The sequence below is a fragment of the Alnus glutinosa genome, chromosome 7 (genome assembly GCF_958979055.1).
Source record: "Alnus glutinosa chromosome 7, dhAlnGlut1.1, whole genome shotgun sequence".
Classification (NCBI taxonomy): Eukaryota; Viridiplantae; Streptophyta; class Magnoliopsida; order Fagales; family Betulaceae; genus Alnus; species Alnus glutinosa.
Window position 1 is genome coordinate 23,496,482 of NC_084892.1, and position 27,066 is coordinate 23,523,547.

Genomic DNA, 27,066 nt, shown 5'->3' on the forward strand with positions numbered 1-27,066 from the left:
TCAATTAATTAGCTGACGGGGTAGGGCCTGTGGCCACAGTTTACCTGCCTGAGGTCGCAGTAGACCGTGCAACCCTAGTACACAGGGCGTAATAGTGTACATGGGCCCTACATATGAGAAATTTATTTATCAACCAGTAATTTTATGTGTTAAGTAAAATGCCGAATTTTTATTTGTATTCTAGAAATTTAGATTTCAAGTGTATTTTAATAATTGTTTTAAAGAAAATGAAGTTAACTCAACCGTTTTATGGTTGAGGGTTACCTTACTGAGCATTTTTCGCTCACCCCTTATTTTATTTTGTTTTCAGGTTATGAGGAGAAAGACCTAGGCGGCCGGGATGGGATCTAGGCTAGCATTAGGACATTACATCTCAGTTACCTTAAAAAGTGCACTTGCACAATAAATTTTGTTTTTCTTTAGATTTTCAATTATTGAATCAAACATAATTGTTCATTTCGAAATAACTGTTTCCACATTTATTAAAACTCTGAGTTTTAAAATCTTTATTATTTTGTTATTAAATTCAGCATATTAGCTAGTTTGTTGGCAGACCTTACGAGTCTTTGCAGTTTGGTGTATGAAAATGGACGAACCTAACCCTTAGCGGTTTGGGGGCGTTACACATATATAGTAATGATTTTGGTCCTATATATAGGTTTTATTTTTAAATAAGCTATGCTTAAAATAAGGTTTAGATAAAAAAAACCATTAGGATGCAACTAAGTTAAGCTTCTAATTAACACTAATACTAAGAGAGAAAATTCTCTAGGATTTTGATAAAATACCTAACCCTATGTGATAATCTTTAGAGCAATCATATATCAAGGGTAGAAGCTAATTAACAAGTTATAAGCCACCCTAAAGTAATATTACCAAATGTTAAAGACAGAGCTCTATGCTAATAAAATATTTTCAGAAGACTTCTTGAATTAATTTTATTTTTCATAATAATTTTATTTATATTATGAGAAATGCTATGGGTACTTACAGATTTTTACAAAGGGAGACTTACAAACTGACGTGGCGTCCTGAATGGAATAAATGTTAATATAAAAAAATGCCCTTCTCCCATCAAGTCGCCGTTCTCCCTCTAGTCGCCGGCCGTCCACTTCCAAGGCCTGTTCCGAAGCTCTAGTGGCCGGCCAGACCAACCAAACCGGCCGGATCTTGGTTTCCGTAACCCACACCGGCCGAATCTGGGTAATCATTGAGATTTGGATCATTTTTTTTTTTTTTTTTGTAAGTATTTCTGCACATAATTGTAAATGGGATGCAATCTCGACGCAACCGGAGTGGAACCTGTGCTTGCTCGACATGTCCCTTGCCTCGCCGCCAACCTCGTAACCCTCCAAGTAAATCGAACACTCCTTCTCCGCCGCCCCTTAATTCCTCGGTCACAGGCACCATGGGCATGGCCTCAATCGACACCCTCGACTTCGGCAACGGCCCGCACTTCTCCGACAGGTCTTTGAAGAGGGTCTTGAGCTCGTGGGTAAATTTCCCGTGGATAGGGTGTGATTAGAACGAGTAGCAAAATAGGAGTTTTTTATGTTTTTGTTTTTTCCGTCAATATCTGGTTTAGGCTTAAAGATCCTGTGTATTCCTCAGAATTTTATTTGGTGTTTTTAACCTACGTGTCAGTGTTTTATTGGAGGCTGTAAAACTGGTGTTTAGCAGCTGGCCGGTCTAGATTGGAGGTTTACTATATATATATATATATATAATTAATGTATAGATCAAAATTTCAGGTTTTAACTGATAATTTTTCTTACATTTTTATATTGATGCAATTTCAATCCTTTTATTCTTAATTTGAACAATTAAATTCTTGAGCTTAATTAAACTTATAAAAAAAATCAACCCTCTACTTAACATTTTCTATCAAAATCTAACACTCATGTCATCCATCTCTTTTAAATGATAATATATATAAATCCCTTTATCCCCACATGCCCCAAATTTTCAACCACCGTCAGAACTTATAAAAACCAAACAAAAACAACAGGGAAGTTCAATCGTCAATTCAAAGGTACCCAACTCTCGATTAATATAACAAAACTATCCTTTAAGGAAAAAGATTTGTGCACAACACTTCTCATCCTCTAAATGGTTCCTCCTTCCTACTCGAGCAGCTTTTATTTTATCAGTTAATTTACTTGCATTTCCACTAATAAAGTTGATTCTAGACAAAGCAATTGACTTCTAATTTTTGTGAAAAGGTACTCCTCGCCTGCTCAAACTAACACCCTATTTACGATGTCCACCTCAAATTAAAGATTGCATCATGTCCTCTTAAATTATCAAAAATTTGCAATGTACCTTTTTGTTTAGCAAAAAAAAAAAGACTATAAATTTTTTTCGTTAAGATAAAAATACATCTATAAATTCGGGGAAAAAAAAAAGAACGAAAACTAAGCGACCGAGAGCCAGAAGCTCTCTTTCTCCTTTCTCTGTCCTAAAACAACTCCAAGCTAGCATTACTGCTAAGGGAGCACTCCCTCCTCCTCTCGTTTTCCCTTTTTTGTTTTCTTCTCCTCCTCCCTCTCTTTTTCACCTCTTTTGAGGCGAAAACCACCTCTTCGGAGGTCTTATCATCTCTATTCAAAATCATTGCCGGCTTCTCCTCAACCGAAGATGGGCTAGTCTCGGCCACCTCATGCCGTTCATAGCCTTGGACCTACCCCCTTCTTGAAGTTTTTGAATTTGATTTTTTCAAAATCAGATATGTCCACTTCAAGAAGGCCCACCGCCACACGCACCATTTCACTGTGATCCAGGCTCTCTCTGCTTCGTTCAGCCATCAGCCACGTTCGGCCACCACGTGCTTGCAAGTAAATCTTACTCGAGGGTGTGTGCTCCACATGTGCCAACGTGTGGACAGCCCTACGTTGCGTGTGTTGACTTCCTCTGCTTCCACCAGTCTCTTATGGTGGTATGCTTCCATTTGACGAGTGCCTTTCTCGTCTTGACACATTTTGCCTTCCTCTGCCTTGCCTACCGCTAATGATCTATTATGAGTTTTTTTGTTTTTGTTTTTGGGTTTTGGTCTCTGTGGAAGACTTTTTGTTATAAGAGTTTTTGTATATGCTCTTAACAGTGCCCTATCCCTTTCAACCTCTACAAGGGGTTGTTAGTTCCATTACCAAAGCAGTGCCCGCCTCTCAACCCTCTCAAAGGGGTTGTTGTTCTAGGTAGGGTGGATGCCACTTTAAAGGGTCATGCTGATGCCCTCCACTGTTTTGATGCTTACTGTTTTAGTGCTTTATCTGCTCAATCTTTGGTTTTGTCCAAGGTAGACAGGACCGACAAATTTTTTATTCCTTTAGAGTAAAAAACACACCAATTTCCTAACTAGTATTTCATCTTTGGCAATGGTTTTTTTGATTTGGGTTTATTGTCGAGGAACCCACCCCTCTTGATCTTTGTGTAACTCTACTCCTTCATGAATGTTGTATTTACCAAAAAAAAAAAAAAATGCCAGAAAAGGCCACCCCATGGCCAAATGGCTAAATAATAATAATAAAATAAAATAAAATTGAGGGGATGGTCGAACCACCTCCGGTGGCAATGGGGGTAATCAGATTCGCTTATAACTGGTTTCTGATTAATACTAAAAACCTGGCAAATTGTGATCAAGAGTTGCTTTGCACATCAATTTCCTTCATTTGGACCCTAGAGTATTTTGAATACAGTATTATACAGTGTATTTGAGCCCCTTGCCTTTTGTAGTACAAACTAACACGGCAAATATATATATATATATAAACAGGAAGAATTGATGATATGAAGATATATATATTTAAATTTCCTTTTATGCTCTTTTTGTCTGGGAATCTATCGGTGATATTTTATTTATTCTTTGACATGAAATGTCTTAGTTTGGGGGCATAACATGTATTTTTTGTAAGCATGTAATGTAAGAATTAAATATTATGCTATGTTTGTTTTGATATAAAATGTTTTTCTCCGTAAAATATTTTCGACGAAATTATTGTTTAGAAAAAATTATTTTTTTGAAAATAATTTTCGGTATTTGGCTCGTAAAAAAAATATTAATGGCGTAAAACAAAATTCGACAATCGTTGTCAAAATATGGTGATATCCGACTGTCGTCGCCAAATTGGCCGAAATCTAACAAAGTCGACAGATTCCGTAAAAATTCTTCAAATTCTGACCAAACAAGACATTAATATAATAATATGAGTTAAAAGAAGATTCTTCTTCCTCATTGTGAACGAAAGCTTTGTCCTTGGTTTGCGGTGAACGTTCTACTTTTATTTATTTATATAATTTGTTTCCCGAAACATCTAGAAAAATGTGTATTTGAATATTGCAATATCCTCTGTTAACAAACCTCTGGCACTTAAGAATTAGTTTATTTGGACAAAGTTTTTCTGTGTATTATTGACATTGTAGTTACTAAACGCAATATTTAAGTTTATAGGTTATTTTTAATGAAAGATTGCAAGATTGAATTTTTTTTAATTATTATTATTATTTTTAAAAAAATAGATTATTATCTGGTTAAATGGTTTTCATAAATGGGCTCTCAAAATTATTTGTCTGAATTCTCTCAAATTTGAACAAATAATTTGAGAGGATCATAATCCAACTTATCATGAACAGAAATGTCTGATTTCATTCTCCTGCACATATCTTATTTGTCTCCGTATAAAAAAGATGCCCAAATCTACCATGAAATATATGAGATTGATTACATGTGGATTCTACAAATTCAATATTAAATTTACAAAAGAGATGTGGAAAAAAATGACATACACCAAACAAGTCTCTACTATGAGATACCCAATATATATATATATATATATATATATATATATATATATATATATATATATATATATATATATATATATATATATATATATATATATATATATAAGAGTACAGCCTGTAATAGGAAAAAAGAATTTTCAACGAAATAGAAGCTAGTTAAGAAATTTCAGAAGTGTATGTTTAATTAATTAATGCCTTTCGGGATAGAAATTCCTGGAAATTTAAAGAAGTTGGATTTGACATACTCTTTTGAAAGCCTGTGAAATTAAAGAAGTCTCATGCGCGCAGCAAGCAGCCTACTCAATTAATAAAGATGTTCTAAATTCAATGATATATATATATATAGAAATTTCTTGTCATTCTTTGTCAATCCTATGCATGTTGTATTTGGGGCTGAGATACATGCATATAGCCGTCAAGATAATTTTCTACTTTGGGAGGGTACCCAACAAAAAAATAAATAAAATAATTTTTTTAAAATCCATAAATGCAAGTGATAATGCTTGTTAAATATGTGGTTGAACGTTCTACTTTTATTTATACTCCAGCTGTAAATTTGGATTAAGAAAGCTACATAATTATGCAAGTTGGGGAATCTTAGAACCATGACTTCTAGAAAAATGTGACTTTCTATCACCCTGCGATCGAACACGACAGAAACCACATGCAGACATGAATTGTCAAAGCCAGAGCTGCCGCAATTAAGTTGATGAAGATTCTGGAATCAAATCCTTTTTCAAAGCAACCCTACTACTATTCATCCATCTAGATCGTACATAGATTAACCAGTAATCAATTGGCATTTTGGAAAAACGATGCCGTAAATGAACCTTTCTAGACTCTCTAGTTGATCATTGGTAGTTTGAATTGCGATTTGTGGACAAAAAAAAGTAAGATTTTCAATCAAATGGTAATATATTCATAAATGGAAAACCGAGTTCTTTCTAAATTAAGCTCCGTAGGCCTTCATCCGTTCAAAACAGAAAAAAAAAAACCTGGCGGAAATTCATTCAAAAGACAAAAAATTGGTAGTTTCATATAGGATTGTTAATTTTGACACGACCCACAAATTCAGCACGAACACGATACGAAATTACATGATTATGGTTTAGGCTAAACGAGTTGGCAGGTTGACCCGTTTACTAACACAATTATAAACGATTTGGCAAGTCAACCCACGGGTTGACCCACCAACCCGTTTACAACTCATCAACCTGTTGATAACTCGTTAAACCGTTCATGACCCGTTTAGCTAAACGGTTTGACCTGCGCAATTTGTTTAGTTAATCGTGTCGAATTTGGGTTAACCTAAATAGATTGGCTGGTCAACCAGGTCGACCCAAACCCAAATTGCCAGCCCTAATTTCATAGGTAGGTCACAAGTCCAATAAAGATCCCATATCATTTTCAAGGCATTAACAAAACACCATAAATAAAAGAAAAAAATTTGAAGTTCTAAGAAAAAGAAAGTTACATGCTGGATATTGACATGATAAAATGGTATAAGCTATGACCACTAGGGATGTAAATAAACTAGTCCGTTTGATAACACGCTCAATACTTGCTTGGTTTAGCCAGATCTAAACTCGAGCTCGATACTATAGAGACTCGCTCATTACTGTAAAAGCCCGCTTGATTAGTAAGTGATACATACCCGACTCGCTTGACAAAACTCGATAGGGGCTAATGAGCTCAGCTCAACCGGATCACTCATCCGGCTCGTTAGCTCATTCATATCTCTTATATATTACTAAAAATGAGTTATATAAATATAAACATGTATATTAGTAATTAAGTAATATATGTTATATATATTACTTAATGTTTATATGTGTGTATTAGTTAACATACTAACTAGTTAGATCATAAACTAACATATTATCTAGTTTATTAACGTATATACTAAGTAAATGTAATTCACTATATGTTACTCGATATTTTTTTGTATATTATATTATATTATATATATATAGACACACACACACACACACACACACTAAATAAGCATATAGTATACTAGTTAAATAAATATTGTATTATATATTAATTATAATACTTTGATAGTAGTATTTAGTATGTTAAACTAACATATTAAGTTATTAATAGTTAGTATGGAAGTTGTTTATAAACTTGACACATTAAAAACTTTAATAGCCAACCTCGAGCTCTAGTTGAGCCGAGCTTGTCGAGTAACCCGGCTCGGCTTAAATGTCATTCTCAACAAGCTCGGGCTTGAGCTCGCTCGAGTTTTAAATGAGCGGAGCTTGAACATGCATTTTATAGTTCGACTCAAATTCAAGCTTAACTATTTAAGTTCGACTCATAAACATGCCATGCTTAAAATCTTAAAATTCAACTCGACTTGGCGTCGTCTATGGAAACTACATCTACCCCGCTTTATCTTATAGTTCTTATGGAGAGCATGTAATGAAATTCTGCCTACTAAAAGTAATCTTTTTAAGAGAAAGGTAGTAACTGACCAGCTATGCCCAATGTGCGGCTCTGAGGCTAAAACCAATGGGCATGCTGTCTGGTGGTGTGAATTTGCTCGGGGTGTCTGGGGTAGCTGCAGGGGGCCTATCCAGAAGAGCTTGGTGGTGGCGGAAGACTTCTTTGGTATTTTTGTCTACCTCTGTAACAGATTGAACGACGAGGAGCAAGAGTTTTTCGCGAGTGTCACCCACAAAATTTGGACTCGCCGAAATAGGGTGGTTTTCGGAGGATCTGTTCTTTCCCCTTCCTTCCTGATCAAAGAAGCTTCAGAGTCCCTTGAGGATTTTAGGAAATCTTAAGTGTCTCCCGCTGTCCTAGTGAATGTTGGCCAAGGTTCTCATGGTAGGTGTATTAACCCGGGGCCGAGTTGTATTAAAATTAACTGGGATGCTGCTCTAGAGTCTAGACGGACGGAAGAAGATTATGGGTATGGGGATTATAGCTAGGGATTGTATGAGAGTGGTGAAGGCTGCTATGTGTGCGGTTATCCCTTACATTAGGGACCTTACGGTAGCGGAAGCTTTGGGAGCCAGAAGAGCGATGAAATTTGGCCGTGATATGGGCTACGAAGCGATCGAGTTGGAGGGAGATGCGAGTGAAATAGTTGAGGCGATCAGAAATTCGGCAAAAACTGCAAATAGATTCGGGGGCATCATCAGGGAGACTAGGCAGATTTTGGAAAGCTTCGGTTCTTGGAGAATTTCGCTTGTGAGACGAGAAGGGAATAGGGTTGCTCATCTTCTGGCCAAGTTTGCGGTAGCTAACCAGTCTCATTATGTTTGGTTTAATGTTTGTCCCAGTTTTTTGGTGAACGTTGTAACTGCTGATCATTTATTATAATGGAAAGCTTAAATTTCTTTAAAAAAAAAAAAAAAGAAATCATATCTACGCATGTGCAATAGGTATTAAATAAATTATTATTTATTTTAAAATATAAATATGTTCATAAAGAAAGTAATTCTTTGTCTTTCCAGGTGATGTAACGGATATAATATTTGTGTTTGCGTCGTCATCCCTGATTGTCTAATTTTAGCAGATTCTTTGATAGCCTTTTCATGATATGTACGCTTACGTACGCCCAAATGAGTAATGATTCACTACCACCTAAACATATAACTTTTCACCACCTTGTCTATGTGGCAAAGTGGTCCCCTACTAACTTTAGAGTTTTTTTATTTTTATTTTTATTTGCAGCTTCCTTTAATTTTCCTTTAGTATAATCATTTCCAAACGGTGCCCGATGTTTTTGTTTATTATATTTTCTCCTTTTATTTTGTTTATCTGAGACGCACGGAACCAAGCTTCGAGTCTGACGCGTGGAACGCGTACGAGTCGGCTTACCTGAGTGTATGCAACTCACAAGTCTTGAACGACAAAAAAAGTCAATCTCCATGTGCTTTTTGCCTTTTTCAAATCCGAAGCTTCACTTTTTTTCTTTTGGCGACGGCCGGCGTCCTTCATTCGTCTATTAGTCTATATAAACCCCCGCGCAGTCCAAATCTGGAAACGCTTAGCTCTGTTTCCCTTTTCACTTTTCACCCATCCAGCCAAATCTTTTCCTGAGAAACAAACGGAGCTTTGCCTGTATTTATCATCACCCATCAAAAGCAACGAGCCCAAAATCAAACAGAGCTTCTTCTAAAAGCTTCACAATGCCGAGAAAGGGAATGATGAGCATATGCTTTCACTCCAGCACGCCGTCGTTTTCCGTCTCTCGCCACTCCTCACCTGCAGGACCCTCCGTCTCAAACCCTCGGCCCATCTTCCCGGACTTCATGATCGACCAGAGTATCGAGGCCGCCGCGGCCTTGGTCACGAAATGGGACCCGGAGAGCTCCACGTACGCCAAAGTCACGTCCCTCTTCTACGAGAGCAAACAAGAGGCCATGGAGTTCATCAACTGCGTGAACGCCCTCCAGAAGGCCATGCACGCCTTGGTCTCAGAGAAGTCCACGTCCGAGAAGCTCGTCCGCGCCCACAACCTCATGCAGATCGCCATGAAGAGGCTCCAGAAGGAGTTCTACCAAATCCTCTCCATGAACCGGGCACACCTGGACCCCGAGTCCGTCTCTGCACGATCCTCACGCGCCTCCACGAGATCAAGCACGTCCGATTATGAGGACGACGAAGATGTGCGGACCGCCGGTGATGCCATCGACGAGGTCGAGGAGGCATCTTCCATTGCCATGGCGGACTTGAGGTCCATAGCCGAATGCATGATCTCCTCCGGCTACGCCAAAGAGTGCTTGAGTATATACAAAATCATCAGAAAATCTATAGTCGACGAAGGCATTTACCGACTAGGCGTGGAGAAACTGAGTTCCTCTCATATTAACAAGATGGACTGGGAAGTTCTGGACCTGAAGATCAGGAGCTGGTTGAGCGCAGTGAAGATCTCCTTGAAAACGCTCTTACATGGGGAGAGAATTCTCTGCGACCACGTCTTTGCTGCCTCCGACTCTATCAGAGAGTCTTGCTTTGCCGAGATCTCCAAAGAAGGCGCTACTCTTCTGTTCGGATTCCCCGAAGTCGTTGCCAAAAGCAAATCTCCGAAATCTCCCGAGAAAATCTTTCGCGTGCTCGACATGTACACCGCCATTTCCGAGAACTGGCTCGAGATCGAGTCCATCTTCGCGCTCGAATCAACCGCCACAGTCCGATCCCAAGCCCTCACATCGCTGATCGGGATCACCGAGTCAGTGCGCGCAATGGTATCTGACTTCGAGTCAACGATCCAGAAGAACTCGTACTCCAAGTCGCTCGTCCGCGGCGGCGGGGTTCACCCACTGACGCTCGACGCGATGAACTACCTCTCGATCCTCGCCGATTACAGCAACGTCCTCGAAGATATTTTCGCCGAGTGCCCTCCGCCGCAGATATCGTCGTTGCCGGAATCTTACTTCGATATTCCACAGTCCGATGACTCTCAGGCACCGGCGATTTCCATGCGCATGGCTTGGCTAATCCTCGTGCTTCTGTGTAAGCTTGACCGCAACGCCGAGCATTACAAAGACGTGTCGCTCTCATACATATTCCTAACCAACAATCTTCAACACGTGGTCTCCAAGGTCCGTACGTCGAACCTTCAGTACCTTCTCGGAGAGCAATGGATCACGAAGCACGAAGCGAAAGCGAGACAGTTTGCCACGAATTATGAGCGGTTGGCGTGGGGCAAGGTCGTGGCCTCATTGCCACAGAATTCATCGGCGGTGATTTCGCCGGCGGAAGCGAAGGAGATATTCAGAAAATTTAATTTGAGTTTCGAGGAAGCGTGTCGGAAGCAGAGTTCAGTCATCGTATCGGACCCAAAACTCCGAGACGAAATCAAGGTGTCCATAGCGAGAAAGGTTGTGACGGTTTACAGGGAATTTTACGAGAAGCATAGGCCTACCGTTGGAGGAGAGAGGAACGTGGGGTTATATGTCAGATTTGCCCCTGAAGATGTGGGGAATCACCTATCGGATTTGTTCTTTGGGACGACGGACTCCGTAAGTAGCCCTTCCTCTTCGTCGTCCTCGACTCATCGGCGGCGTTTGCGGTTCAAAGCGTAGAAACTTACATGGCGATTTTTTTGTTTTTCCGCCATTTTTCTCCCGATGATTTGGAGATGTATATGTCATTAGTAAAAAGGTATATGTCAGTGATTTTTTTTATTTTGAACAGAAATTCCCATACTCTTCATTCATCACAAAAACGACACACTTGACGCTAAAAAAAATGATATAGGGAGAAACAGTTTCCCTTATAACGATACTGGAGATACTAGTAGGAGTATCCTCTAGCAAACACACATCACTCGTAATACTAGCAGCCTCTTTTAGAAGACAATGTGCTGTACCATTGGACTCTTGAAAAACAAATTTGAAACTGCATGTACGTAAACTTTGCCGCTCAACATGATACTTTTCCAAAATATGGCCTGAGCGCGACAAGTGAGGAGAGTCTGAATTAATCTCCGCAATAGCATTGGCTGCATCTCTTTCAAAAATAGCATCTAAAAAACCAACTTCTTTGGCAAAATGAATGGCCGCCAACGAGGCTAGAGATTCTGCAGTCTTAGCATCTACCTTTAAAAATTTTGTAAGACTACGGGTTCCCAAGCAATTCCCCAAATAGTCCCTAGCTATGATACCCAAACCAATCCAGCCCTTTGTTTTATTGATAGCTGTGTCCTAGTTAATTTTTATGAAGCCATGAGGGGGAGGACTCCACGTTGCTATGTCTTTGCTAGCACCAGGATTCGTATCAGGTTGCATCGGTGGCATGTCCTTTACCAAACTCTCCTTGTATTCCCGAATGAAGCTAAGAGCAGCTGAGAAAATATCATTAGGATGGGAAAAGGTTCCTTCAAAAACTAGTTTATTTCTCTTGAACCAAATTCCACGGGCCAAGACTACTAACAGCTCCAGAACTTCCTTACTGTAACGCTGAATGCCATCTTCAAACACCTCCTTGAAAGACACCCCTGAAGCACAGCACTTCTGGAAGGGAGACGATTTGCTTCCCTAAAAATCCTGGGCTGCTGGACAGGTCCAAAGGGCATAAATTAAAGTCTCATCTTCTACTTAACAGCACGGGCATTTTGCTTCTTCTATAATTTTTCGCCTGTATAGGTTCATTCAAGTAAGCAGAATATTTTGACAGGCTCTCCAAACAAACATTTTCACAGCATTAGGCAATTCTATTGCCCATAAAGTCTTCCACACGTCATGCCCTGTATTCCCTTGGGAACATTGAGCTGCCCTTCTCTCCTATTCTTCGTAGCCTAGGTGGTATGCACTTCGCACTGTAAAAATACCACTAACAGTTCCATGCCAGATCAATCTATCTTCAAGTAGCAATGGGCTTAGTGGAATGTTAGCAATAACTTTGGCTTCTTCTTCAATAAAAACTTCTTTAAGTAATTCTTCATTCTAGTTCTTGGAGGTATGATTAATTAAGGAGGCCACCATGGACTGACTATCAATGATTCGGGGAGGAGATTGGACCTTGTAAGTTTGTGGAGTCGGGAGTCACCGATCCCCCCACACCTTAATATTGCAACCATTTCCCACTCGTCAAACTAGACCTTGAGATAACAATTCCCTAGAATTTCAAATGCTTCTCCAAACAAAGGAAGGCCGAGAGCCTAGGGAAGCCTCCATAAAACAGCTTCGAGGATGGTACTTGGCTCTGATGATTTGTGCTAAAAGAGAAGAAGGGTTTTGGATTAGCCTCCACCCTTGCTTTGCTAGGAGAGCCTAGTTGAAAAGCACCAAATCATGGAATCCTAGACCTCCCATAGCTTTGGAATGCCCCATTCTTTCCCAAGACATCCAATGGATTTTTAAACTTTGTGCCATATTATTCCACCAAAAGTTTTGCATTATGCTGTTGATCTCCTTATATAAAGTAATAGGAAGTTGAAAAATACACATGCTATATGTAGGTATCACCTGAATCACTGCTTCTAACAATACTTCTTTACTAGCTTGGAACATGAATTTAACCTTCCAATTATTTATTTTCTTCAAAATTCTATCTTTAATAAATCCAAAGGACTGGATCGTAGACTTACCTACGAACGAAGGAAGTCCAAGATAGGTATCAATCATGTGTGTTTCCGTCAATCCTGATAGACTCAAAATCTCATGTTTCCTTTCTTGGTTGGTATTGCGACTGAAGAATAAGGATGTCTTTAGCAGATTAAGTTTTTGGCCCGACCATTTTTCATAAATGCCCAAAATCTTCATAATTCTTCTCCATTCTACAAAATTCGCCTTACAAAAAATAATGTTGTCGTCCGCAAAGAAGAGGTGGCTCAACCTAGGACCCTGCAGAAAAGTTGGAACACCAGTAATTATCCCCTTCCTTTCAACTTGTTGTAAAAGAGCACTCAATGCCTCTGCACAAATTAGGAAGAGATAGGGGGAAATGGGATCTCCTTGGCGAATCCCCCTTGAGGGTTGTATATTTCCTACCGGGCCTCCATTAATGAGAATGGAATAGGAAACTGACCGAACACAGGCCATGATAAGTATAATTCATTGCTCTGCAAAACCCAACTTCCTCATGACCGCCTCTAGGAAAGGTCATTCCACTCGATCATAGGCTTTACACATGTCGAGTTTGAAGCCCATAAAGCAAGTTTTACTTCACACCCAAGTCTGCATTGAGTGTAAAGTCTCAAAAGCCGCCAAAATATTTTCTGTGATCAAACGACCTGGAATGAAGGCACTCTGTGTACAAGATATAATGTATGGTTCAAGAGTTGCTTTGCACATCAATTTCCTTCCTTTGGGCCCTAGATTATTTTGAGTACAGTATTATACAGTATATTTGAGCCCCTTGCCTTTTGTAGTACAAACTAACACGGCAAATATATATAAAATGAGAAAGTTTAAATTTGCTTTAATGCTCTTTTTGCCTGGGAATCTATCAGGTGATATTTTATTTATACTTTGATTATGAAATGTCTTAGTTTGGGGGCATAACATGTATTTTTTGTAAAAGCATGTGATGTAAGAATTACATATTATGCTCTGTTTGTTTCGACATAAAATATTTTAGACGAAATTCTTTTTCAAAAAAAAAATGATTTTCTTGAAAATATTTTTCGGTATTTGGCTCGTACAAAAAAATTACTAACTGTGTAAAACGGAATCCGACAACCGTCGCCGGAATCTGGTGACGTTCGGCCACCGTCGCCAAATTTGGCCGGAATCTAACAAAGTCGACGGATTTTGACTAAAATTTCTAAATTTCGGCCAAATTGGCCGGAATCTAGACAAAACGACCGGAATCTGGCTGTACTGGCCATATTCTGGACAGTTTGGCTGAAATCTTATCTGCCGGATTCCGGTAATCCGATTCTAAAATTTGGGGATCTATGGCGGTAGAGTTGGATTAACAACAAACTCCAGTACCCGGTGGTGGTGGATTTCCACAAACGTGCATGCGAATGGTAAAAGGTTTAAATTTAAAAAACGATTTACGGTCTTTCATTTTCTAAAAATTAAAGAAAATTTTTCAGTCAAACTGAAAATGACTTATGTTGATGATATTTTTGCTCCTACCAAATATTAAAAAATATTTTACGCAAAAACAAACAAGTCGTTAAGTCATTAACGTAATGAACTGAGTTAAAGAGGATTCTTCTTCATCATTGTGAATGAAAGCTTTGTCCTTGCCTCCTTGGTTTGCCGCTGAACGTTCTACTTTTATTTATTTATATAATTTGTTTCCCGAAACATCATAGAAAGCTACATAATTTTGTAAGTTGGGGTATCTTAGAACCATGACTTCTAGAAAAACGTGACTTTCGATCATGCCCCCCGCAATCGAACACCACAGAAACCACATGCTGACATGAATTGTAAAAGCCAAAGCTGTCGCAATCAAGTTGATGAAGATTCTGGAATCAAAACCTTTTTCAATGCAACCCTACTAATATTCATCCTTCTAGATCGTACATAGATTAACCAGTAATCAATTGGCATTTTGGAAAAACGAGGCCGTAAATGAACCTTTCTAGACTCTCTAGTTGATCATGGGTAGTTTGAATTGTTATTCGTAGATAAAAAGTAAGATTTTAAACCAAATGGTAATATATTCATAAATGGAAAAACCGAGTTCTTTCTACATTAAGCCCGGTAGGCCTTCATCCGTTTAAAACTAGAAAAAAAAAAAACCAGGCGGAAATTCATCCAAAAGACAAAAAATTGGTAGTTTCATATAGGATCGACAATTTTGACACGACCCACAAACTCAACACGAATACGACACGAAATTATAAAATTAGGGTTTAGGCTAAACGAGTTGGCGGGTTGACTCGTTTACCGACACGGTTATAAACGGGTTGGCAGGTCAACCCATGGGTTGACCCACCAACCCGTTTAGTTATTGGGTTACATTCAACCCGTTTACGACTCATCAACCCATTTATAATCCGTCAAACCACTAAACAGGTTGATCTGCACAACCCGTTTAGTTAATCATGTCGGATTTGAGTTAGCCTAAACAGATTGACGGGTCAACCGGCCAGGTCGACCCAAACCCGAATTGCCAACCCTAATTTCATAGTTAGGTCACAAGCCCATCAAAGATCCCATTTCATTTTCAAGGCATTAACAAAACACCATAAATAAAAGAAAAAAATTTGAAGTTCTGAGAAAAAAAAAGTTACATGCTGGATATTATAGGGATAAAATGGTATAAGCTATGACCACTAGGGATGTAAATAATTCAGTTTGTTCGACAACTTGCTCGATACTCGCTCAGTTTAGCCCGATCCAAACTCGAGCTCGAAATTATAGAGACTCGCTCGTTACTGTAAAAACTCACTCGATTAATAAGTGATACATACCTGATTCGCTCGACAAAACTTGATAGGAGCTCACGAACTCAGCTCGTTTAAAGTTCGATCGGATCGCTCACCCGACTCGTTAGCTCGTTCATATGTCTTATATATATTATTAAAAATGAATTATATAAATATAAGCATGTATATTAGTAATTAAGTAATATTTGTTATATATGTTACTTAATATTTATATGTGTGTGTATTAGTTAACAGACTAACTAGTTAGATCATAAACTAACATATTATCTAGTTTATTAACATATACTAAGTAAATATAATTAACTATATGTTACTCGATATTTTTTTTTGTATATATATATATACACACACACACACTAAATAAGCATATAATATACTAGCTAAATAAATATTGTATTACATATTAATTATAATACTTTGATCGTAGTATTTAATATGTTAAACTAACATATTAAGTTATTAATAGTTAGTATGAAGGTTGTTTACAAACTCGACACATTGAAAAATTTAATAGCCTACCTCGAGCTCTAGTTGAGCCGAACTTGTCAAATAACCCGGTTCGGCTCGAATGTCATTCTCAACAAGCTTGAGCTTGCTCAAGTTTTAAACGTGTCGAGCTTGAACATGTATTTTATAGCTTGACTCAAATTCGAGTTCGACTATTTAAGCTCAACTCATAAATAAACTAATCTTAAAATTCGACTCGCCTCGCCTCAAGTACATCCCTAACGACCGCATTGCAAACGACGTATAGCTTAAACTCTGTCTACAGACGAAGAGACCTCACAATTACGACTTTTTGGAACGTTTACAAGTCTTAAGAAATCATATCTACACACATACAATAGGTATTAATTAAATTATTATTTATTTTAAAATATAAATATGTTCATAAAGAAAGTAATTCTTTGTCTTTCCACGTGATGTAACGGATATAATAATTATAAAACCTTAAAAAAAAAAAAAAAAATGTGGCACGCAGGTGTGATAAGTGTTAAATCATTATTTACTCCCCCTTACGTTTAAGTTTAAACTTCTTAAACTTACGATGGAGATGCTGAATGCGTCTGTTAATGTCACAAAAGGTTGGGTTGGCTTGGACATAGTAGTTAGAGACTGTTATGATTTGATTTTGGAAACAAAATATGTTACGATGGAGATGGTGACAGATTCTAGTTTGGAGGAGATAGTGAGTGCGTTATATGCGGTGCAATTTTGCAAAGAAATTGGTTTTATGTTTTGTTTCAAGGGGATGCCGGCCAATACAGTAGTAAAAGAAATTAATTCGGCTCCCCATTTTTTATTTAAAATCGGCTAATTCTATGAAACTATCCATATATGATGAGTTGCAAAACTTCAAATTGCCAAAATTCTTTTACACCTAGAGAATGTAATATGGCGGCGCACACTTTATAAAAGGAGACAACCCGTAATAAGATTGAGCAGATTTAGTTAGAAGACTTTCATTTGAGTATTTTATCTATTGTAACCAGGGATCAACACTGTCTCTAGATCCTCTTTGCGGGATCAATTGTTTTTTCTGAGTATTGATTTATGTGATATTGAAATTTTTCTTTGGAAAAGAAAAAAAAAAAAATTAAAAACTTCTTTTTAATAGGTAAAACTTAAAATGTTGAATATTTTAAGTAAATAAGAGGTGAATTGACTGAGTCAGGATCGGAGCTTAGAATCTCTGGCTCTATTATCACGTTAAATCATTCATATATTTAAACTTTTAAAAAATAATAAATTTAATTATTTAATCAAAACTTTAACCTGCCTGTTATGCAATGAGAGAGCCACGTAAGCCAAAATTGAGTTCCTAATTCAATCATTTCTCTTTCTTAAAAAATAAAATTTAAAAAAATAAAAAATAAAAAAAAAAAAGTTCTTTCTGCCACACGTACACAAAAACGAGTCCGTGTACATAAAAACTGAACTTGTTGATATTGATTTTTGTGATATATATATATATATATATATCCAATAGATAGCGATGTAATAACGAAACTTTGCAAAGACCGAAACACCTTCATTTACTTTGCAAACCAATTTCATGGCCGTAAAATAATCGGCCGAATTTCGGGAGCTGAAATTAAGTAGAGGCTGGGACCAATTTCTCTTTCAACAAGATCATATGCAAACCCTCCAAAACACTCCATATCCAATTAATTAGTCATTTTCCATTTGAATTACAATGCTTAATGTTAATATGTTATAGAAATAGAATAAATTATCATATATGAAGTGCATTTGAAAAAAATGCTTTAGGCCTTAAAACAGATAATGTATAGCCTAAGTCAGTTATTTTAGATAAAAATTTACAGAAGCAGGTGCAAGTGACCTTCAAGACCATGAGGGTGGTTCAGCCACCTCCATTTACTACATTAACGAATTCAACTTTTCTAATGATATGGAATAATTTGCTTACCTCATATAGTAATTAATAACTTTTTAAAATTCATGGAGTCATATATATATCATATATCATATATCATATATCATATATATATATATATATATATATATATATATATATAGAGAGAGAGAGAGAGAGAGAGAGAGAGAGAGAGAGAGGAATTAGTAGGAGCAATGCATAATATCGTGACAAGTGGCGTATTAAAATGCAGCCAAATGTCAATTTCAAGTTAAACGGTGAGTTCAACTAAAACATTTAATTTGCCAATAAAAAAATCACGGCTGTTTCAAAAACTAAAGGGGTTATTTTTAATAACGTTTGAAGGCAAAGGCAAAGGAATCAGTAGGAGCAATTTTCGTTTATAACTCTATCTTAGCAGTTACAAAATCACTCTGTACAACGAATAATTGTTTGCTTTCCATTGCCATCTTACTATCTTAGCATCTGATTTATTAAAAGGTACTCTCTCTCTCTCTGTTTGTAGATCGTTAGTTTTCTCTGTTTGTAGATTGTGACGATCATACGTATTTTAAGATTATAAGATTTTTTTTTTTTTTTTTAAATTTGTTATTTGTTGTATTCTTGCATATGATTTTCGGTTGTTATCTTTGTTACCAAACCAAGAATTCTAGCGAATTCATAACCATTCGTTCATCTTCTTCCTACTGCCCTTCTTATAAAAAAAATTATCTCCTTCATTGGGTTAGGACTTCAGAATTCTTGAAAACACGTTGCAGAACGATAGAAAAATGTTGTTGAGATTTAGTTGCAATTCTTATTTTGGAACAAAAGATCAAAATTACTCGACAAAAAAACAAGCATCTACAATCGCGACAAAAAAATAAAAATAAATAAAAAATAAATAAAAAAAAAATAAAAAAGGAAAAAGAAGAAGAAGAAGAAAAGACTTAAGATAAATGATCCTCACTTGTTGTCGTTTCAGTCCATTTTCCCAACGAAGGTGGCGGGTCAACCGTTGTTTTGACAGATCGGAGAGAATCCTCGCCTTCCCGTCGATCTGAAATTCAAAACCAACCGTAACAGAAAGAGCTCTCTGAATCTTTCCTCTTTTGTAGGCGCTTTTGGCTGTTGTTCAAACAATGAGATAAAAAGAGAAGCCGATCCTCTTTGTCTGTACTCCTCTCATGGAGGTTCCCACTAGGCTCTCCGCCAAACTATGCAGCTTTCTCTAGCTCCTTCCTGCCAATACCATGTGCACCGTTGGTCTTTCTATTTTTATTTGCTTTTTCATCATTTTATTTATGGCCTTGAGACATGCGCATGTCAGTGACGTAGACAACAGATAATCAGCCCAACGTCTCCATGCACCATCAAAAAAATTGAGTAAAATTCATATTTCCTATTTTGCCCTTCTCTCATGTAAGAGGGACGTTGGAATTCGTTTGTTGGATGAAATTTTGGAGAGAAGGGCATTTTTAGGATGAAATTTTGGCTTACGATTCTTGACTTTTGAAAACACTCGAAGCTTAGCACGATGAGGACTTATCACTACCCTCTCGCCCAGTTATTTATTTTTGGGATAATTGCACCGTTGGTCCATGTAGTATGTTATAATTATTTTTCACTCTCTATGGTTTAAAAAGTTCATGAGAGGTCCCTGTGCTATGCAATAATTACAAATCGATCCCTAGCGTCAAATTCTGTTAAATTTTTTAACAGATTCCGTCAAATGCCACGTTAGTGCCACGTGTCACCAATAAGATGGCGACACGTGTCCATCTTAATAAAAAATAAAAATTTATTAAAAAATAAATAAAGGGGTGGCTGGGCCATCCCTTTGGGGGTGGCCGCGCACCACCCGCAGTGGCTGCCAGGGGTGGCGCGCATCCACCCCCGACGGCCACTTATTGGCGACACGTGGCGCTGACGTGTAGAGCTAACAGATTCCGTCAAAATCGTGAACGGAAAATCGACCTAGAGAGTAAAACGTAATTATTGCATAACACAACGACCTCCCATGAACTTTTTAAACTATAAAGAGTGAAAAATAATTATGGCATACCACAGGGACCAACGGTGCAATTATCCCTTTATTTTTATATGAATAAAAAAAAATCTTGCTTTTCAAGGTAGTTTGACTACTGAACTACCCTTTAAATCAATTGATAGAAAATTGATTCTTTTACTTTGTTTGACTTCATGGCAAATTCAAGAAAAATCTAGACGTACCTTCTATTTCTTTGTTTGTTTTTGCTTTTGATTTGTTTTGGAATTAGGCATACCATTTTTGCGTTTTGTTCTTTTTTTTTAAAAAAAAAAAAAAGAAAAGAAAAAAAATTGTTAGAGAGAAAAGGAAAACAGAGGTAGAAATAAAATTTTTTCTTTTATTTTTTTAAATTTTTTTAGATTACAATAAATGGCCTCTTAAATTTGTTTGCAAAATATATCTTACTGAAAATAAATAGCACAAAAATATTACTTTATTGTTAGTTTAAGTTCCATTACTTTTATTTGTTGCATTTATTTTAAAATTTTCACTTAGTTGTTCTTTTTCCTTTCTCCTGTGATTCATTTTTAGACAAACCATCATATTATGTATAATGACTTTTGAATTAATGCTTAAAATTATTAAATATAGGTGATCTCTCCGATTCTCTCTAAAAATAGTTTGCAAGAAACGTGAAGTTGGTCACATTCTCTTTCTTCAAATTAAAGTAAGTTCCTCTTCAAACTATTTTATTTGACTTCACAAAGGAAGAGTCTAAATACTCTATTTCTTTCTCTTCTACTTGAACATGCTATTGGTATTCACATTTTTAAATTTTTGTTAAACTGCTATTTCTTCCTTCTCCTGTACTTAATTTTTAGTCAATTCACCATATTATTTATAATGCCTTTTGAATTAATGTTTAAAAATACTAAATATAGGTGATCTCTCCAATTCTCTCTCAAAATAGTTTGCAAGATACGTTAAGCTCATCCTATTATCCTTCTCAAATTAAGGTAAGTTCCCTCGATTTGCTTGGTAGCATTATTTTGCCATTGTAAATAAATTTCAATACACACGGAAGTATGTTATATATTTCTTGCTACATCAATATTGTAATTCATAAATTGAATTTTTAGATACTTATATTATAATCTTAACCATTGCATTTTTAAATTATTCTCTTAAGTAATAAATAATATTATATGTTCTACTTGAGTTTCATGAAGTAAATGATATTTTGTAAAAAAAAAAAAATGTGACTTCATTTTTTTCCTGTAGAAAATATTACAGTAGGGAAAAAAATGGAAAACACAAGACTCGCACGATGTAGAAGACAGATGCTTTTGCATGAAAAAAGAAAACGGGGACGTATGAGTAATTACGATAGCATTCAAACAATAACTTCAACTGGTGAAATTACAAGAGAGGATGGAACCATCAACATCTCAGAAAATGAAGATATTCCAAGTAAATTACTTAACTACAGTTATTTATTAAAAAATAATCCATAAAACTAAACTAAACTAATTAAAAAACTACTTCCTTATTTTCCCTATTTGATACAGGAAAATTTACTGAAATTTGGAATTTTGGCTCACCTTCCTACGTATGCAACTATTGTAGTGCAATAATATGGTATGAAGAGAGAACAAAAAAATCTAGAAGGCCTGCTAATCCTAAATTTAGCCTGTGTTGTATGGATGGCGAGGTGCAGTTGCCTTTGGTTAAGAAACCACCTACTACTCTTCAAGAATTGCTAAATCCAACCGGAGACCAGCGTTCAACAAATTTTAAGGCACAAATTAGAAGTTATAATGCCATGTTCGCTATGACATCAATGGGTGGAAAAGTGGATCATAGAATTAATGATGGAAGAGGACCTTATATTTTCAAACTTAATGGTCAAAACCACCATAGAATTGGAACACTACTCCCAACAGATGGTCTAAGTCCCAATTTTGCACAATTAAACTTTTACGATACCGAAAATGAATTTTCAAATAGAATTAATGTCTTGAACCAATCGGACAATAGCCATGATTCATCTATTGTTGATGCTCTGGTCCGAATGCTAGATGAATCAAATCTATTGGTCAAGAACTTTCGTATGGCTAGAGACCGTTTTAGTGGAGGTAATACCCACCAATTAAGATTACGTCTTATTGGTTCACGATCAACTGACGGAAGAGTGCAAAATCTACCTACATGTTCCGAAATAGCTGCAATTGTCGTTGGTGATATTGGTCTTGGTAATACACATCGTGATATCATTGTGGATTATAAAGAAGGTGGATTACAAAGGATAAATGAACTGCATCCATCATACATGGCATTGCAATATCCTCTTTTATTTCCATATGGTGAGGATGGCTATAGACTTGGTATTTTACGTAGAAATGTTGATGGAACTAAATCTAATACAAACAATTGTGTTACAATGAGGGAATATTACGCATATCGATTGCAAACAAGACAAGATGAGGGACATACATTAATATATGGCGGCCGCTTATTTCAACAGTTTGTTGTTGACGCATACACATGTATAGAAGCAATTCGACTTATGTGGGTAAGACGTAACCAAAGTGCATTAAAGATTGAATTGTATTCTGGATTAAGGGATGCAGTTATGAGGGGAGACACAACCCCTGCACCAATTGGAAAAAGAATTGTTTTGCCTTCGAGTTTCACTGGAAGTCCAAGATATATGATTGAGAATTATCAGGACGCAATGGCGATTTGTCGATGGGCAGGTTATCCTAATTTATTTATTACTTTCACATGTAATGCGAAATGGCCAGAAATTGAGATCTTCCTCTCAATGAATCCTAATCAGAAACCTGAGGATCGGCCAGATATACTAGGAAGAGTTTTCAAGATCAAACTTGATCAACTATTACATGACCTCAAACATGACCAACACTTTGGAAGAACAGTTGCTGGTATTCTAAACTGCTTACGTTTTATATTTATCTTCCACATATTAATTTTTATACATAATATAACTAAGTTTCTATTTTGTTTATAGTTGTCTACACAATTGAATACCAAAAGAGAAGATTGCCTCATGCTCATATATTGCTCTTCTTACATCCTGATAACAAACATCCAACACCAGCAGAAATCAATAAGATAATCTCTGCAGAAATTCCAGATTTGCACAAAGATCCTCAAGCTTATGGTGTTGTCAAACAATTTATGGTTCATGGTCCTTGCGGCTCTATAAATCCAAAATCAAGTTGTATGATCGACAACAAATGCATCAAGCATTTTCCAAAGAGATTTTGCTCTGAAACTACAATTGATGAAGATGGCTTTCCAATATATAAAAGAAGGAACAACGGAAGATTCATTGAAAAGAATGGTGTCAAAGTAGACAATCGATTTATAGTTCCTCACAATATTGACTTATTGGTGAAGTATCAATCACACATAAATGTAGAGTGGTGCAATCGTTCGAGCTCTATCAAGTATTTATTCAAATATATAAATAAAGGACCTGATCGTGCAACGTTGATGCTTGAAGAAAATTTACATGTCGAGGGTTCTTCTGGAATACAACATGTGACAGATATTGACAAAATAAAAACATATTTAGATTGCAGATATGTGTCGGCGATAGAGGCGTGCTGGAGGATCTTCCAATTTGAAATTAATTATCGAGAACCTCCAGTTGAGAGACTTAATTTCCATCTTGAAAATGAACAACCTGTCATGTTTGATGATTCTAATCATTTAGACAATGTTTTGAATCAGCCGAATATTAGAAAGATTAAATTTACATAATGGATGAAAGCAAATGCTTCATATGAAGAAGCAAGAGAATCAACTTATTCTGATTTCCCTTCCAAATGGGTTTGGCATAATAAAGAGAAAGAATGGAAATTGAGGAAGAAAAGAAGATGTGTAGGGAGGATATTTTACGCTCATCCTGGAAGTGGCGAACGATTTTATTTGCGAATGTTATTAAATATTGTCAAAGGTCCTCAATCTTTTGATGAAATAAGAACTGCAAATGGTGTATTGTACCCGACTTTCCAGTCAGCATGCTACGCTCTTGGTTTGCTTGATGATGACAAAGAATGGCATGAGTGTTTAAACCAAGCATCGCATTGGGCTTCAGGGAAGCAACTCCGTGAACTTTTTGTCACAATGTTGATTTTTTGTGAGGTTGCCGATCCTAATGAATTATGGATTTTGAATTGGAATTTGTTATCTGAAGATATATTGCATTGAGAACAAAGAATTATACAATATGAGGACCTACATCTAATAGAATCGCAATTACAAAACTATGCACTATGTGACATTGAAAGATTAATGAACAAAAATGGAAGGTCATTGAGAGAATTTGAAACAATGCCATATCCAGACACGTTACTACTCAGAGAAGGTAACAATAGACTATTGCAAGAAGAATCAGATTATAACAAGATTTCTTTGGCATAGGAGCATATAAAACTTGTTAGTGGTCTAAATTGTGAACAAATAAATATATATGATGCAATAATTAGATCTGTTATAGAAAACAAAGGTGGTTTTTTCTTCGTTTATGGACATGGTGGAACTGGAAAGACTTATTTATGGAGAACCTTGATATGTCGATTGCGGTCCAAAAGAAAGATAGTCATTGCAGTTGCATTGTCTGGAATTGCAGCACTTTTGTTACCTAGCGGAAGAACTGCTCATTCAAGATTTCAGATACTGATTAATGTAACAGATAACTCAACTTGCGGGATCAAGCAAGGTTCACATCTTGCAGAATTGGTGACAAGAACAAGTCTTATAATTTGGGATGAAGCTCATATGGCTCATCGAAATTGCTTTGAAGCTTTAGATTGTTCACTAAGAGATATTTTACGCTTCAGCAATCCCCAAAGTGGAGAAAAAACATTTGGAGGAAAAATGGTAGTCCTTGGTGGTGATTTTCGACAAATACTACCAGTTGTAGCAAAAGGAAGAAGAGAAGAAATAGTTGAGGCATCAATTAATAGATCTTTATTATGGAAGAACTGTACAATTTTTACTTTGACAAAGAATATAAGGCTTCAACAAAATCAAGGTGATAGTGCTACAAAAGAATTTGCACAGTGAATTTTGAAAATAGGTGATGGAGAATTAAACGATAGTGAAAGTGGATCGGTCATTGATATACCACTTGATTTGATAATTCAACCTAAGACCCATCCTATTAACGCCATTGTGAATGATATCTACCCTGAGTTGCAGTCTAAATACACTGATGCTAAATATTTAGAAGACATAGCGATTTTAGCTCCAACAAATGATGATGTACAAGAGATAAATGACTACATAATTGATCTTATTAACGTTTATGATGAAACGTATCTCAGTGTAGATTCAATATGTAAAGCTGCGAGCAACAATCAGAACCAAGATATCATGTACCCAATAGAATTTTTGAATTCATTGAAGTTCCTAGGTATTCCTAACCACAAACTCAGGCTCAAAGTTGGAATCCCTATAATGCTACTTCGAAATTTAAATCAAAGTGCTGGACTCTGCAACGATACAAGACTTTTAGTCACTTAGTTGTCAAAATGGTTTTTAGAAGGAAAAATCATCTCAGGAACTCATGTTGGAGATAAAGTATTCATTCCACAAATAGTACTATCTCCTTCCGATTCCAAATTGCCTTTTATTCTAAAAAGAAGACAATTTCCAGTATCTATTTGCTTCCCTATGACAATAAATAAAAGTCAAGGTCAGTCATTGCAACGTGTAGGCCTTTTCCTATCTAAACCTGTCTTCAGCCATGGCCAATTGTATGTAACTATCTCCAGAGTTACAAGTAGAAATGGCCTTAGACTATTTATTGTAGATACACATGATGGTGACGAATTCAAAACAAAAAATATAGTATATAAAGAAATCTTCAACAACTTACCTAAATGTAACATTTAGCATAGATATTAATGTTTTTAAACAATATATTATGATACTTACAAATATAATTAAATCCTACTAATTTCTATTGCTTTTTCAGGTGTTATTGAATCATAACAAGATGAATTACGCATCTCTTGGTCAAATTTCACCTGACAATGATACATGGATCATAAAAGTTAGAATAATATAGATGTAGGCCTTCAATTTGTTTTGTAGCATTACTTTGACTTACTTTTGGAAATAAATTGCAATACACACATAAGCATGTTCTCAATGTATATATCTTGCTACATCAATATTGAATTCATAAATTGAATTGTTATATATTTATACTCTTCACCATTGCATTATTTGATGATTTTCTTAAATAATAAATAATATTATATGTTTAACTTGAGTTTTATGTACTATGTAGGTTGAAGGACTTTTTGGATTATGTGAGTTTTAAAGGGAGACAAAATAAAGTATGTAACTTCTTATGCAAATTTGGTTTTTTTAATATGTATTTTTCTTTTTCGAATGTTTATATATATATGGGTTTTAATTGTATTGGCCGGAATATAATAGGTATAACACCAACAATAATATCATAGATTCCTGTTCATTGTCCATCAATGTTTTAATAATCAGTGTCTAGCTAGGTCTTTTTCTTGCCATTTTTTCTTTATATTTCTTTTCAATTTAAACTACTATTACATGTTTAAATTTATATAGATTAAGTGTTGCTGGATATATAGAAAATGACTATTACATTTGGCATATTAAATCTGTAAATTTAAAAGAATGCATATACAACCAATATATATATATATATATATATATATATATATATATATATAAAAGGAGGATTGGGTGTGCTTGACGATGGCTATTTTTAAAATATAAAATAAAAAAATCAGTTTATAAAATTGATAATTATTTTTTTTTTTTTATCTTTATCCATTTATTTTTGTTTTACACTGTTTTGTGCATTACAATATTATGTAATTGTTCTCTTGAATTAAATTTAGTAAATGTAAATGTTACATGTTTAAATATATATGGACTAAGTGTTGTTGGATAGATAGAAAATGACTATCACATTTGGCACATTAAATCTGTAAATTTAAAAGAATGCATATACAACCAATATTATATATATATATATAAAGGAGGATTGGGTGTGCTTGACGA

The 27,066-nt window shown here is 36.0% G+C and overlaps 2 protein-coding genes across 2 annotated transcripts; both read left to right on the top strand.

Moving 5' to 3' along the window:
* Positions 1-7,722: 7,722 nt before the first annotated feature.
* On the top strand, positions 7,723-8,133 carry LOC133873342 (uncharacterized). The gene has a single exon (XM_062311059.1). The coding sequence runs from the start codon at positions 7,723-7,725 to the stop codon at positions 8,131-8,133; it is 411 nt and encodes a 136-aa protein (XP_062167043.1).
* A 657-nt stretch (positions 8,134-8,790) lies between these two features.
* LOC133873713 (exocyst complex component EXO70H1-like) lies at positions 8,791-10,946 on the top strand. The gene has a single exon (XM_062311458.1). The coding sequence runs from the start codon at positions 8,946-8,948 to the stop codon at positions 10,842-10,844; it is 1,899 nt and encodes a 632-aa protein (XP_062167442.1). The 5' UTR covers positions 8,791-8,945; the 3' UTR covers positions 10,845-10,946.
* Positions 10,947-27,066: the final 16,120 nt, after the last annotated feature.